This window comes from Tachyglossus aculeatus, chromosome X1, assembly GCF_015852505.1.
Source record: "Tachyglossus aculeatus isolate mTacAcu1 chromosome X1, mTacAcu1.pri, whole genome shotgun sequence".
NCBI lineage: Eukaryota > Metazoa > Chordata > Mammalia > Monotremata > Tachyglossidae > Tachyglossus > Tachyglossus aculeatus.
Genome location: NC_052101.1, coordinates 67,108,316 through 67,124,089, shown reverse-complemented (window position 1 = coordinate 67,124,089; position 15,774 = coordinate 67,108,316). Strand labels below are relative to the sequence as shown.

The 15,774-nt window shown below is 38.2% G+C and overlaps 1 protein-coding gene across 5 annotated transcripts in view; it reads right to left on the bottom strand.

The window, feature by feature from the left end:
• Nucleotides 1-6,096: 6,096 nt before the first annotated feature.
• MAGI1 (membrane associated guanylate kinase, WW and PDZ domain containing 1) overlaps nucleotides 6,097-15,774 on the bottom strand; it is a 627,930-nt gene continuing 618,252 nt past the window's right edge. For 4 of the 5 annotated variants that reach the window (XM_038772794.1, XM_038772795.1, XM_038772796.1 and 1 more), the window contains 2 exons: nucleotides 12,511-12,649; nucleotides 6,097-8,755 (listed from right to left, as the gene is read on the bottom strand). In XM_038772794.1, coding sequence (XP_038628722.1) covers nucleotides 8,025-8,755; nucleotides 12,511-12,649 — 870 coding nt within the window. In that variant the 3' untranslated portion in view covers nucleotides 6,097-8,024. Of the gene's footprint in view, nucleotides 8,756-10,491; nucleotides 10,581-12,510; nucleotides 12,650-15,774 lie in introns of all 5 variants that reach the window. The other variant, XM_038772799.1, reaches the window with a different exon arrangement.

The window sequence follows — 15,774 nt, the reverse complement described above, 5'->3', positions numbered from 1 at the left end:
TTTTTGCATTTGACTTGTGCAGCTTCCAGGAGACTTAATTTTACATTCCCGCACCTTCAGCTATTTTCTCAAGTACTTCAGCTTCTCTAAACTGGGAACTGGCGTTTCTTGGGGAGGCCCAGCATTGAGGTACTCAAGTCCTGCTTCTTTACAGATGTGTTTCATGAAATCATTGAAGCACCCTTGAATTGCTAGTCTACACTGGTTTATACATGTAGCTTCTTGATATTGCCTAGGATTGTAAGAACATTATTTATAAAAATTATTTTGTGTTTCATGGCTTGCTTATGTTAAAGGAATTGACAGAGTAATTACAGTCCAAATACACATCTAAAAATAAGATGAGGCCTAGAAGCCATACTTGAAAAACTGTAAACACTATTTTGAAGCCTTAAGACTCATCAGAGCATGATTGATCGCTTTCATTTTTCTGATCAATGGTGATGAAAAGCGCTTCTTTTTCAGGTAAGATAGTAAAGTGTTTCTAATTCACAAGACGATCCTTTTACACACCAGCACAGTCCCATTTCACTAGGATTATCTGGGTTTTTTAGATGAGATGGTGATTGAAGAGACGCCAAGTAACCTGGTGTGTACCAAAAGACAGTGATGGTCTAACGGAAGGAGCCTGAGTCAGCGGACATGGGTTCTAATTCCAGCTCTGCTCCTTGTCTGCTATGTGACCTTGGGCAACAGTTTCCTCAGTTTCCTCATCTGTAAAATAGAGATTCAGTACTTGTTCTTCCTTCCCCCTTAGACTGTGGGTTCCATGTGGGGACATGGACCTGTAACCAACCTGATTATCTTGTACCTACCCTAGCTCAGTATAGTGCTTGGTGCACAGCAAGTCCTTAAGTACAATAATGATAATAATTATAATGATAATAACAACTTATCATGAGTGTGATGGCCATCAGTAACACCTCTAGACTGTAAGCTCATTGTGGGCAGGGAATGAGTCTGTTACCATTGTTATATTGTATTCTCTCAAGTGATTAGTACAGTGTTCTTTACACAGTAAGCACTCAATAAATATGATTAACACCTATGGCAGGAATATGTAGATATAGGGTTGGAATGCCCCCTTATTCATTCATTCAATTGTATTTATTGAGTGCTTACTGTGTGCAGAGAACTGTACTATGGATTTCCATTAGATGTAACGAAGAGCCTCCTGAACGAAGTTGACCAGTACAAGGAGATATTTCAAAATGAAGTTGACCAGTGAAAGGAGACATTTCAAAATGACACCAAGCTAATTGGGTCATTTCAGGACTATTCCTTCTTCCCTGGGGCAATAAGGATAAGCTAGATATCTGCATAAAAGTTTAAATCCTATAATTTTATGAATAAATAAGGATAAAATCAGAATTGTTTTATACTGATAACATGGCTGGTTCACCTGAGGGCCAAGGTTAGAGATGGCTGGGCTATTTGAAAGCCCCAACAATCCAATCCATGTGATGTGTCATTCATAATGGGTAGCAACTATGAGTGCTTATCATATATTAAATAAAAATGCATTCATTAAAATGGCTAGATTCTAAATATTATAGATAGGTGATGTGTATGTACATTGTGGGGTTTGGCCTGCCAGGGAGACTTTATTTTCTAACATCTTTTACAGGGCCAGGTATATTGTAGTAGATACTTGAAGCAAAATGGATAGCAAATTTCTCTAAGGATACATATTAGGTGGAATTCTTTGTGTTCCATTATTTGAAAAACTTTATGTATTTTGGGCCTCAGATTCAATTTCTACTAACCAGTGAATTGAACCCTACATGAATAAAATAGACTTACTGCTGTCGTAGTCATAATGATAGACTGTTAGCTCCTTGAGGGTAGGAATCATGTCTAACAATTTTATTCTACTGTACTCTCCCAAATGTTTAGTACTGTGCTCTGCAAAAGTCATCGATTGATTCATTGAGTAATGCCCAGAACTATAAACAGGGTAATTCCAGTACAGCAAATTGATGCTTCAAGTTCAAGTCCTAAACAAGCAATCTATTAGACTGTAAGCCCCTTGTCAATCCATCAGTGGCATTTATTGACCACTTACTGTGTGCAGAGCACTGTACTTGGTGCTTAGGAGAGTACAATACAATAGGGTAGGTAAACGTGATCCCAGCCCAAAAGAAGCTTACAGACTCAAGGAGAATACAGAAACTAAAATAAATTATAAGGTATAAGGATACGTATAAGTGTGATAGAGATGGGGGTGAGGTGAAAATCAAAGTGTACACGGAGTACAAACCCAAGTGCATAGGCAAATGTATTTTGCTTCCATTGTACTTTCCCAAGTACTTAAGTCATTGCTTTGCATTATATAGTCACTCAAAACACACCAATGATTCATTGCTAACATTAACATTAACATTAATAGAACATTAACATTGTTCTATTGTAGGATAACTTCTCCTGAAGCAATAACAACCATCTTTACAGAAGGTACATATTATACAATAATTTGTTCGTAAAGTCTTTTCATGTCATTTATCAGTATACATGCACCAAATCTTCAGGAATTGCTAGGTTAAGTCCTAATGAGACATGTTTTTCTTAGATTAAAATTCCTCCAGGTGACTTTTTTTTAAAGAGGCCTTACTTTGGCTTATAACAGACTATTATTAAAGGCAGTCCCAGAATGTCTGCAGGGTCACACACAAGCAGATGACATGCCATGCCATCTACAGTTGTACTTCCCATATCTTTTTTGGGTTGCTATTATGGAGTCTAAGAAATTGCATATTATATGGACTATACAGTGCGTTTCTATGGTACAGGCAGCCAGGAACCAATAGTTGATGCTTACTTTAATAAAACAACTATGGCATAATAAGCAAAGCACAGCAAAGCATGACAGAGTGAAGGAAGCAGAATGATCTAGTGGATAGAGCACAGACCTAGGAGTCAGAAGGACCTCGGTTCTAATCCTAGCTCTGACACCTATGTCTTATGTGACTTTGGGCAAATCACTTAACTTCTCTGGGCCTCAGTTACCTCATCTGAAAAATGGGGATTAAGACTGTGAGCCCCATGTGGGACACGGACTCTGGTGCAAACTGATTAGCTTGTATCTACCCCCAGCTCTTAGTAGAGTGCCTGGCATATAGTAAGCACTTAAGGAAGATGTAAGGAATACATATGAGTGCCCAGAACTTAGTTCTGTGTGCAGATTCAAAAACACACCCAAACCATAGGGATGAAAAAGAATGTGCTAAGTGTTCTCAAAGTCACAGACTGAATTCACATGAAACAAATAACTGAATAATGCATATAATGCGAAAGACTAACCCCACTAATGACAATTTTTTAAAAAAAACAACAGATTACATTTACACATTCAGATTTGGGGGGCTATTTATATCTTGGGCTTTTATTGTTGGGGGGCAGAGGACGGGTTGAGGGGCTTAATGCAGAAGTATTTTTGAACCTTCAGTGCAGTAGAGGTGACGTTCACAGGCGGTGCCCAATAAACAGCGAAAACACAATTACTGGAGGGCTGTAGAGTAGCAAACTAGAAGATGTCTTGAAGTATAAGCTTTTAAAAAGCCACTCTCTCTTCTAAACAGCTCTTTAAGGTCTCCCAGTTCTGATCTCCACGGCCAACATTACTGAGGATTATTGATCTCCTACCACTGCCTCTCAGCCAGCCCAGATTCTTAAATCAGCAACTCTAGGGTGGTTTTAATAAGAAAAAAAAGGGCAGTTTGTACTTATTCTCCTAGACAAAGTTTAAGTTCAATACTTTATGCCATATCCTGTTAGCGCTCATTTGGTTCCTAGAAAAATTCAGTATTAAGAGAACGAATACTGAACAAAGTAGTTTCCCATAAGGAATGTTGGTAAGGAATGTAAAGTACAATCAATCAATGGTATTTATTGAATGATGTGTGCAGAGCACTGTACTAAGCATTTGGGAGGGTACAACAGAGTTGGTAGATCCATTCCCTGTCCACAAGGAGCTTACAGCCTAGAGTGGGAGACAGATGTTGCTATAAATAATGGATATGTACATGAGTGCTGTGGGGCTGAGGGTGAGGTGAATATCAAGTGCTCAAAGGGTATAGATCCAAGTGCATAGGTGACTTGGATGAGAACTGGGTAGAAGGGAGAGGTGGTAGGGGAAAAGAGGACTTAATTGGGGAAGACATTAATGTGTTCCCAAGATGCAGATCAACTGCCAAATACCAATATATTGAAAACCAGTGATAAAAAAACCACAAAATAGTTTTATGATCAAATAGTAGTGTATATATGTACCAGTGAAGATTTTGAATTAGATTCTTTATGTGTGTATATATATATATATATATATATACAAAAAATCTAATTCTCTCTATATATACATATATGCAAATATAGCACTTTATTTTTAAAGTGTCATCTTTCACATCCCATTTGGCAAAATGGAACTTTTCAGTGTTGCCAACCATCCAGAATTTCATGCACAATCTGTAAAAACCATCTAAAATCAATCATGTCCAAAAAGCCTGTAAAAAGGTTTCAATGTCCATAAACATGGGTAGTTGCCACACTGAGTGTGCAGCAAAAGGAATCACATTTGGTCTTAGCAGGTGGCAACCCTGGCAGTGAGGGAATTGATCTTCCATTATCTGTGCTAAATAGATGTCATCATCTAGTGCTAGATTGCAATGGTTTTTAATCACTCAATTGAACTTATAAAATATTACAAAGGAAGGAGAAGAGAAGTGCTTAGACTGAGGTAGACTTTTTTAAACCATCTTCATGGTGTTGTGAGAGTGTAGAGAAATAATGTTAGTATTAAAAATCAATAATGCTATCCCAGGAGAACATTTACAAAAGCATGGTAGGATAGGTAATGTCTGTAGTCATAGTTACCATCATAAGTATGATTGGGAAAAGGTATCAAAATTGTTAATGGAGCAATACCTTTTTTCTCCTCTAATGAGAATTCTACAGCATGTTCAAATATTAAGGATTAGACTATCTATGACATGGGAAAACAAAACACTGGCGTATATGAAGCAAGTCTCATGATGCAGATCTTTCTTATGATGCACTCAGCTTACATGGCTGCCCTGTATTGCAGGTATAACTAGTGAATTAATCATCTGTCCATGTTTTCAGTACTGTGGTGTTTTATTTAGTTCAAATCACTTGTTCCCAACTGACCACTCTAGAATATTTAACCTGAATTCCTACTGGAAGTAGAGTAGACGAACTAAAGACGGCAAGATACAAATTCAGAGGCAATACTTGTTATGGAACACATACATTTTTCATGTATTTTCACAGTAAAAATGCATTAAAAAAACCTCTCACAAAAAGACTTAAACTTAAAAAATACAAGTAGGGCACTACGTTTCCACCCTAACATTCTTCCAGGCATCAACTGTGTAATGGGGGAAAAAAATTAGCTGGCTTAATTTAAACTTACAATCACAGGACTAAATGCCCAATTGAATATTACATTACTTCAGAGAATATTTGTTCTACACCAAGCATTAACTTCATATAGAACAGCTATTCCAACACAGGACATGAACTTGGGTTATGATGACCAAATTGTCGCACTTAAAACCTTTCTAGGTCTAGGTCGGTAGCCCATGGTTGTTAAGGTTTGGGTTTTTTTTTTTTTTGAGAATTGGGACTATTCCTTTGAGACCAAATTATAAAATGTGATTTCAACATCAGAACCAACTCACAAACCCTCTTCTGTCATAAAATATCAAATACAGGACTGGGAGTAGTAGATGTTTAAAACTGCATTTTTCTCAAACTCAGGAGTACAATCCTAGACAGTGATGGGTATGCATGAACTCTCTAATTCAATCCCTTATTAAAGGTTGGGCAAAACATCATTATTCAGTTGTGCTCTTCCTTAATCTAACTACTTCAGTCATATGTATGCTTTGCATGGAAAACTTTATTTGATCATAAAAATAGCATTCACAGACTTTCTTCTCCTTTATAGCTACATAATGTACATTGTGTTTGTTTCAAGGAAAGAAGCTTGTACTGAGTTAATCCACATCTACGTTTACTTATACTCATGTCATGTATAAACCCATAAATCAAATAAAGCTATGAACAATGAAGTATTTATATATGCATAGTGTTTTATAAAAAGATTGGCCCACATACTGCTTTTCAGCAACACAGAAAAGAGCATTATGTCTAAAGCACATTGCAAGAAGTGATGATTGAAGGACACAGAATGCATACAAGTGCTTAATAACACACAAGCAGGCCCACATGAAGCAATAAATGATATCCAAAACAACAAAAGCTTTAGAATTACATATATAGTTTCCCATTTTAAAACAGCTTTACATACCTGATTCAGTTTACATTAAAATATATCCCCATGAATCAATTTTTCCATTTTCAGAAATATAAACACTTATCACATTCCTCACAGCTAAATTTTGTCATAAAGTCTCTTTTATACAAGAAAAAAGGCAACAGTTTTCTTCAACAGGCTCTATTAATTACAGTTTAAACTCTGTACACACAATGATTGGCCATCTTTTTTTTACAGTACCATGGCAACAACAGTGATAGACTTGCAATGCTTTGTGTTTGTCAAAAATGGAAAATGTCAAACAGTATTACATGTACACACCAATGCACTGTAAGCAGCAGTTTAGTGGTCCAACAGTAATGGCAAACATTTGGGCTCAGCTAGGCAGTAATCCATTTAAATCTTATACCAATACTACAGCAGACTTTACCACACAATTTTGCAACTTTAAAAATACAATTTAGAAGAAAAACCCTTGCATTTTTGCTGCTGTCCAGAGATTCAAATGATAGGAAAACCAGTATGTAGACTTCACAACCAGATCTATCACTCTACTGATTGTTTCTTTATGCATCTTAAAACATCTTAGGTATCTTGGATATTCTTTATCAATTATTTATGAAATGCACTCTGCTAGTATAAAATGTCTGAGCCAGTGAAATACAACATATTTTTTGAGGGGGTGAGGGGGAAGACGGGGAGGGGGAGGCTGGTGGGGGGTTCAATTTGGCAAAAAACACCCAATGGAATAGACCAAGCAAAAGGACCCTACGTTTCAGGATAGCTATTCTCACCTCCGCTCCCTTCCAATCCACTATCCTTATTCTAAGCAAAGCCACACGTGCAGAATTTTGTCCATATACTTCAAACAGTTGAACTGAAATGCAGAAGCACTTCCTTAGTGAACTATCATTAAGAATTATCAACTTCAATGAGTTTGACAGTATACATTCATGTTAAAGACATGGCGGCTTGCAGCCCCTGTCTCCTCGTATCCTAAGGATCAGGAAAAATATAAACTGTTTCCTGAATAACCTATAAATCATGAAGATCAATTTCTTTGTGCTGTGTATTTTTGTATAAATATCCTTCATTGAAATAGTAGTCTCTACCAACAGTTCACTTAATTTTGGGAACATTTCTTCCAGTTCCTTCAGGAGGAATTCTTAGCTCCTGCTGATAAACATGGCTTGTTCCTTTCTCATTTCCTCAGTCAAAAATTCTTAAGTAGAGCATGGTAGGAAATCACTACATAACAATCTGGATCAAATTAATCAAACATCAATATATTCATTCATTCATTCAATCGTATTTATTGAGCGCTTATTGTGTGCAAAGCACTGTACTAAGCACTTGGGAGAGTACAATATAATTCCTTTAATGAGACACCATCTCATTTAGATAGAATAGGAAAAGTTACCCAATAAAGGAACAATCCTCAAAAAACCTACAGTGCTTTAAAAACACAATTTTATATTCTTTCGGATCAGCATTTGGCAAGTAATTTTCCAAAAAAACTATGCATTTCAAAATACTTTCTTTAATATTACGCATCAGGCACAACACTTCTCATATATTTTGTTATAAGATTTTATCTGCATAACATGATTGATACTATTTATAAGATAATCAGGCGTCAGATGTTTTACTGTGAAAAAACTTAAACAGCTTAATGTTGTTTCCCTTTTAGAACCTTTAACACTTAAAGGCTAGAATGTGACTCAATACCTCAGATACTGAGATCAGTGCTGCATTCTTTATATGGCCTCCTTCTCTGTTCAGGGGGCTGTCTAGAACTTCTACTGGTATCATATTTTAAATTATGCTCTTCCCTTTCTCTATGACTGAGCTTTTCGTCTTTGCTCCTCCTGTCAGGTGACCTCTCCCTCCTTCTATCTGTGGATTTTGCCCGCCTTTCAGGAGAGCTATCTCTCTTCTGGTCTGGGGATTTCCTTTGATCCAAGAGTCTTTCAAGTGATCTTCTCCGTCTGCTTGGTGACCCATCTCTTCGACGAGTTGGGGATCTCTCTCTCCTCCTCTCAGGAGAAACGTCTCTCCTCCTGTCATGCTTTTCTCTCCGTTCCAAAGTATTATCAGCACTCCTGGTTCCTTCCCTCCTCTTTTCTGGAGATCTCTTTTTTGCTCCATTTCCCGCCACCCTGTCAAGTGGTATTTCTCTTCGGCCCTCTGACTTCCTCTCCTTTGTTCTGCCGGGGCCACTGTCATTGTTTTTTGAAGTTCCATTCCAAGTGTGGTGTTCATTGGTTTGTCTGCTATACTCTTTGCTGCCTTTAGTGTCTCTGACATATGCCCGCTTGTCCCCATGTTGTGATGATGAGTGGATGTCTGGTGGATAACTGAACTCCAATGATGAGTGTTGTCGTCTGTCAGATGGCACATTTTTCATTTCCGGTACATTTTGTGGACCTGTGGTGGGGCTGTTCCTGTCACTGCTGGGGTCTGAAAAAATAAGAGCAAAAGTTTGGTACAAGTGGATTTCTGTTGGGGTTCCATTTACTAAGTGTCAGACTCCATTAGAGACAAAAACAAACAACTGTTAAAGCAGTCAGTAATTTTGAAGCTATCTGAAGCTTTGTTAATTTACAAGTAACTGCAAACACTGAGAGTTATAGATTAGTATTTATGATTCCCTGAACCTCATCTATTCCCCCCACCCAAGTATTTTTATAATTTACAATTATTTGAGGCATAAAGGATGTAAAGACTTTCATTAAAATGTTAAAGAACTTTAAGTTTTAACAATGGAATTGGTTCCAGGAGAGGACTAAAATGACAAGTACTCAAATTTAATTTTTCATAAAAACACAATTGTTTTTAAACAAGAGTTGCTTGACTGGAAGTTTTTGATTGTAATGTGCAGAAAAATATGATTGTGTTCATCCGTTCCCCTGACGTACCATTTTTAAGGTGGATTATATTTAGTTTCAGTATGGCCAAGGACAAAGATGATTAAATCCCAATGGAATAATAGTTCTGTATGACTTTTTAAAAATCATTAAGGGTTGACACAAATACTTTAAAATGAAATGTCCAACTGGCCATTAAAGCATATTACACACTAGTATTGGAATATATTTGAGTCTTAATATACTAAGTTATATAGTGCTCTGTGCAGAATGAGCGATCAGTACATTGACTGACTGGTTACGTTTAAACCAACTAAGATACTCGGAGGCAGGGGTAGGCCAGACATGTCCCACCAAGCAATTTAATTCACCTCACCAACGGAATCCTACCTGGCTCCATTTCAGCCATGGATGCTGGTAGTAACCTCCTGGCACGATGTGACCCCAAGACCAGGGGGTTACTAACTGTAACCACAGCTGGCTGGGAGTCAGGAAGGAGCTACCGTGGGTGGAAAGGCGTTTCAAAGCCACCCTACTTCCCCTGTCACTCCCTGCTCTTCACTATCGGTCAATGGGCAGCCACTTATATAGTAACAAGAAAAGTGGTCCCTGGCCAAAATAATCACTCACCCCTGCTCTAAAGCAATGCAAGTTTCCTGCAGCTAACCAACAATCACACTTACTGCCCCATTTGGGATAGTCACTCATAAATGATTGATTGCAACATGGTATATTATTTCTGTAGTTGTTGGGAGCAAGTGGAAGGCAGATGCATCTTTCATGAGGCAGCTTTTGAGCATTACTCGGACCATTTCATGAATGGTCTGCGTCCATCCCCAATTTAAGATAAAGATTATATTGATGACAGCTACAGATTGCTAAGCAACCAAATGCCAAACCAATTGTCTGGTACTGCATCATTTCATTTCCCCATCAAGGGGGGAAAAAAAACTTCATTTTCCATTTTTGCCTAAGGGCAAACTCCATGACACAAAGCTTGTTAAACTCAGACTTGTGTGCGGGCCACTACTGGTAATAAACTGAGGGGCAGGGAACAAGCTAATATTTTTTTAAAAAAATTTAGGCTTGAAAATAGGCTGATGGATGGTTCTGAAGTCTTAATCCACAGCTGCAAGCTTTGAGCTTCTTGCAACTTAGTTACAGTGCAATTAAGGACAAGGCTTAAACATAATCAGTCGGGTACTTACAATTCAAAGAATGCAGGGTGCTCAGAATGAATTGCCATACATATAAAAATATAGCAAAGCAGAAGCAATGAGGGAATTAGGCCACAGCACAGAAACACCTAATATTGATTCAGCTACAAACCGTAGTTTGATTATGGCCCATAAGGTAGAAGCAAGGCTCCCCGAGCTTGTCATTTCTCATACATGCAGCGATATTAGGAGGTATCATCGCTGAGGAAGGAAGAGCCCAGCACCAAGAACAGTAAGAGAGAAAGAGAAAGAGAAAGAGAAAAGTAGAACATTTAGATTCCCTATGAACAAAGATGAAAGAAAAAAATCTGCATAATTATCTTAGAGTCAAGAAAGTTTATTTGTCCAATCAGACAGTCTAGGCCACACCCAAATAAGGCTGCGGAGACAGCAATTATAATAATGACATAAGTAGACATTTCGAAGGTGACTCAATAACCAGGCATCCATTTTTAAAACAACAGAAACAGTGACACAGGCTGACATGAAGAGCATTAACAATGAACCAAAATCCCTCCCCTGAAATCGACAACATTTAAATTAAGTACAAAAACTATACAAAAATAGACAGCCTCACAGAGAAGCATATTCCAATTAGGTAAGAAAAATATTGGAACTTAACATAGTGTGACTGTAATCAATAGAGTTGAGGAGACGAAGCCCAAATGATACATCTAAGTGTTACAGCAGCACAACCCTGGCATAGTAAACCCTTCCTTGAAAACTGCATATTTCATGAGCTTTATTTTGAGCCAAAATAACATTTTTGTTGGGGTTGGATTTTCATCCTCAGTGCAACAGACATATATTTTGAGATGTGAAGCTCTTGCTTTACAAGGCATTTTTGATGACTATCAAATGGTATAGTACAGCAAAAAGGAACGAAGGGAAGACAAAGAGTAGAAATAACATTACACAGTTTCAGTGCCATTATCAAACCTATTGGTAAGAGGTTCAATAACAGAGATATAATCACAGCCTTTACATTTTAATGTTGCTAAATATTTCACTAGTTCCATTTAGAAATTTTTATAGGACCTCCTGCCAATCCCTTTTATAGTCCATAATATTTTTGCACCTGCTAAAATAGCCTACACCAATGGATCAAAAAGGCAATCCTAAAGTGTGAGTTGTACTTGGTCAAAACATCTGAGCAAATTCAAAATTCAATCATGAACCATTCAGAAGGACTTTAGGAAATGGATCAGAACAGCAATATCCCTAAAAAGGGGAAAAAAGTATAAGGGTACATCTTTCCATCACTGTTTCTACAGAAACTTCAAAGACCTTTGGTTGGGAACAGCCCTACATCTAGGGCATAGATTTCAACAAATATCTCAAATAAATATGATGTAATTATAATGATATACATTAATTTCTTTTAAGAACACAAAATCATGATAATTGCTGTCTATTCAGTTCATATTTATAGCTATGATAACGGAATCTCAATGTATATTTTAGCATTCCTCACAGTAGATTAGAAGCATGGTTCCTTCCAGGCAATCACTAGAAGTCTGATTCATCTGTTACCATTTCAAATGTATAACTAAGTACTAGTAGACGTTTTTATAACAATAGGCTCAAGTGGTCTGAATCTGAGGGGAGAGGGATGAGGATTCTATGATATACAGCATTTTAAGATGATCAAAACAACTAAGCCATCTCAAAATTCATGCCTCTGAATACAGACACCTATTTAACAAAAACCAAAACAAAACCAAAAGAGAAAACATTTGTGCCTCAACCTAACACTCCGAAAACCCAATCTTCTACCTCATAACTGATTAAAGTCATTTTGTGCTAACAATTGAACCATCGAGAAACGGTTTGGCACAGGTCGACAAACATTCTTTCTTGCTTGTGTTGACTAGACAAAACACTCTCTTTGATCACCAGAATATGGTGCTTGTGATGAGCTCGCCTTACACCGCACCCCAGTCCGTGAAGCAAGCAAAGGATGAAATGCGTAGAGATTTCAGAACAAGCGAGGCAATTAATCACAAGTTGCAAAAGCTTTATAAGACACTGGTGAAAAGGAAAAACAAAAAGGATTTCCTTCTGTAGCTCTGGAGACAAATTCATGGAGTGATGCCAGGAAGGAAAGGAATGTTTTCATAGTTTGACCCACCATATTCTGGTACTGAGCCATCTCCACGTTTCAGAAACAGGCGGACTCTCCGGCCACCATTCTTAATCAGTTCTATAGCCCGAGCGTGCTTCATGTTTTTCGTGGTTTCTCCATTGATCTCCAAAATTTCATCACCAATCTGCCAATGGAAAAAGAAAACACCATCAAAGCATCAAAAATAAGAGAGTACATCATAACTATACATGGATAACAAATACTACAACTAAAATACGTGAGTGGGTTATTTTTAAATAATAAGTTACTTATTATAGGACACAGAATGCAAACAGATAATGTTCCAAAGTCAACAGGGGAGCTAGCTGAGGTAGTAAAAAAACAGAACAAAACAAAGCAAAAATCCCTTAGACTTGGCTGCCACAGACCCAATCTGGAACAGAGACTTAGCTCTCTAGAAACAAAAATGAGTGTTTCTGCAGCAAATTCTTTGTCCATCCCAAGTCCCTTTACACCCAAATCAGATTTCCAGAATATTGAGAAGCAGCATGCCTAGTAGATAGAGCACGGGCCTGGGAGTCAGAAGGGCCTGGGTTCTAATTCTGACTCTGCCTCTTGTCTGCTGTGTGACCTTGGGCAAGCCACTTAATTTCTCTGTGCCTCAGTTATCTCATCTATAAAATGGGGATTAGACTGTTAGCTTCATATGGGACAGGGACTGTGTCCAATCTGATTGGCTGGTATCTACCCCAGCGCTTAATAGAGTGCCTAGCACATAGTAAGCACTTAACGAATACTGTGTGTGTGTGCATACACAATATATATATATGAATTATGGGATCCAGTTCTTGCTACTTTAGATGGATAATTATTTGAACATTACACAAGTAAATATGTGCAAGCTAATTTCCCCAGTGACAGTGGCTAATAAGCTTTTACCCTAAGCTCAACAAATGTTGGTTTTGTTCACCAAACATCAGCCAGTATCAGCCTCCTCTCCTATCTCCCATCCTCCTGTCTTTCCCCACTTCAATCCATACTTGATGCCGCTGCCCGGATTGTCTTTGTCCAGAAACGCTCTGGGCATGTTACTCCCCTCCTCAAAAATCTCCAGTGGCTATCAATCAACCTACACATCAGGCAGAAACTCCTCACCCTGGGCTTCAAGGCTTTCCATCACCTCGCCCCCACCTACCTAACCTCTCTTCTCTCCTTCTACAGCGCAGCCCACACCCTCCGCTCCTCTGCTGCTAATCTCCTCACCGTGCCTCGTTCTTGCCTGTCTCTTCGTCGGCCCCCAGCCCACGTCATCCCCCTGGCCTGGAATGCCCTCCCTCCCCACATCCGACAAGCTAGCTTTCTTCCAACCTTCAAGGTCCTACTGAGAGCTCACCTCCTCCAGGAGGTCTTCCCAGACTGAGCCCCCTCCTTCCTCTCCCTCTCCATCCCCCCCCGCCTTACCTCCTTCCCTTCCCCACAGCACCTGTATATATGTATATATGTTTGTACGTATTTATTACTCTATTTATTTTACTTGTACATATTTATTCTACTTATTTTATTTTGTTAATATGTTTTGTTTTGTTCTCTGTCTCCCCCTTCTAGACTGTGAGCCCACTGTTGGGTAGGGACCGCCTCTATATGTTGCCAACTTGTACTTCCCAAGCGCTTAGTACAGTGCTCTGCACACAGTAAGCGCTCAATAAATACGATTGAAAGGTCAAAGATCAACAAAATCATCCCTCATCATATGCTCTCTGCTTGCTTTGATTTTTCTCTTCTTCAGTAATTCTTTCAAGGTCTTTCTGCCTCCTGCTGATTTGCTAATTGCACATAGGAATAAGGGGGGAGTCTCCTCATCAGCCCTGATTTATCTCTGGTAACTGATAATCAGATGAGTGTATTTGTTGAGCTTTGCCTATCATTTAGGATGAGTTATTTTTTTCCCTCTACTCTACTAAGGGAGAGGAAAAAAAGGAAAAAAAATGAACTGCCAACGCCAGCAATTCTTGTTTTATATGAAGGTTCTTGTAAATGTCTGAGGGTCTCAATCTCTATTCTGCTTTTGGAAGCTCAGTGAATTATGCTGCACATATGAAAAAGACCATCAAATGATTTCCTTAAAGAAAGCACATTTTGAATTTTGGATTCTGAATTATCTGTTATTTCTCAATATCTTCTTATTTTTAGAAGAGCATCTCCAAATTATATTTGAATTTGTTGAAATTAAAATCTCGAATTCCGTTCAGCAAGAAATGAGGAAAACATGTAACTACATAGATAATGGAACTGACCTTTCTGATATGACATATTTGCCTAATATTTATGCTCTTTAACCCAGTAATTAGAGTGAGGAAGACTATGTTCCAGTACTAAAATGGACTGCATTAAAGGCAAAAAACATTACAGAAGTTTTCATAATTCATAACATTCAAAATTGAGCCATTAACTAAAAACATCATCTTTAACCCAATTTTTATGATAGACCAATTTCTGCTACTGTCTGGCCACAGAGTTCCAGCCATTCCATTCCAGTTTGAGTAGTCAGTGATGTTGACTAGGGGAAGCAGAAAGAGTGGTGGAAGTGGAGGAATGCTCACCAAATTCCTAAGCAATTTCCCCTGAAAATGCTGAATGCAACAGCACAGGAAATTTCAGATATACATAAACATATTCAGTGAGCATATTTAAGAAAAAATGAGAAACAATGCAGCAAATAAAAATTTCTCAGTTCTGTAGTGCACTATCATGTGTTTGTTTCAGACACAGGGGGAAAGATACTGGAATAAGGAATTTTGGAGGCCTTCGATAACTGACAAACTGTAGAATTTGCTTATGATCTATCAGGGAGTGTGTCTGCTAAATCTGTTGTATTGTACTTATTACAGTGGTCTGCACATAGTAAGCGCTCAATAAATATGATTGATCTTAAAGAGCACATATTTCTTCATAAAACTGTTTGCTGCTCTAACATAAGTCTCATACAATGTCAACATAATTGAGCATCCTTTTTTGGGAAGCATCACTAGTGATAATACTACTAATGTGACACTTAGGTCTCCTGGGGAACCGGCCATGGGAGGATAATCACTGAGTAACTAGACACTCAGCAAAGAACCAATTTGCTGGATAAGGAAAGCCTGGACACAAAGCCAAGAGCAGGGTTGTGCAGCTTCTTGGCACAAGGACTGTGTGGCAATCCTCAGCCACAGTGAAACTTGATGACCCCTCATTTTCAAGCTACAAAGCAGGATAGAGGTCCAACCTATCCTCTCTCATGATTTCTGCTTCTTGTGATGCAGAAGTGTT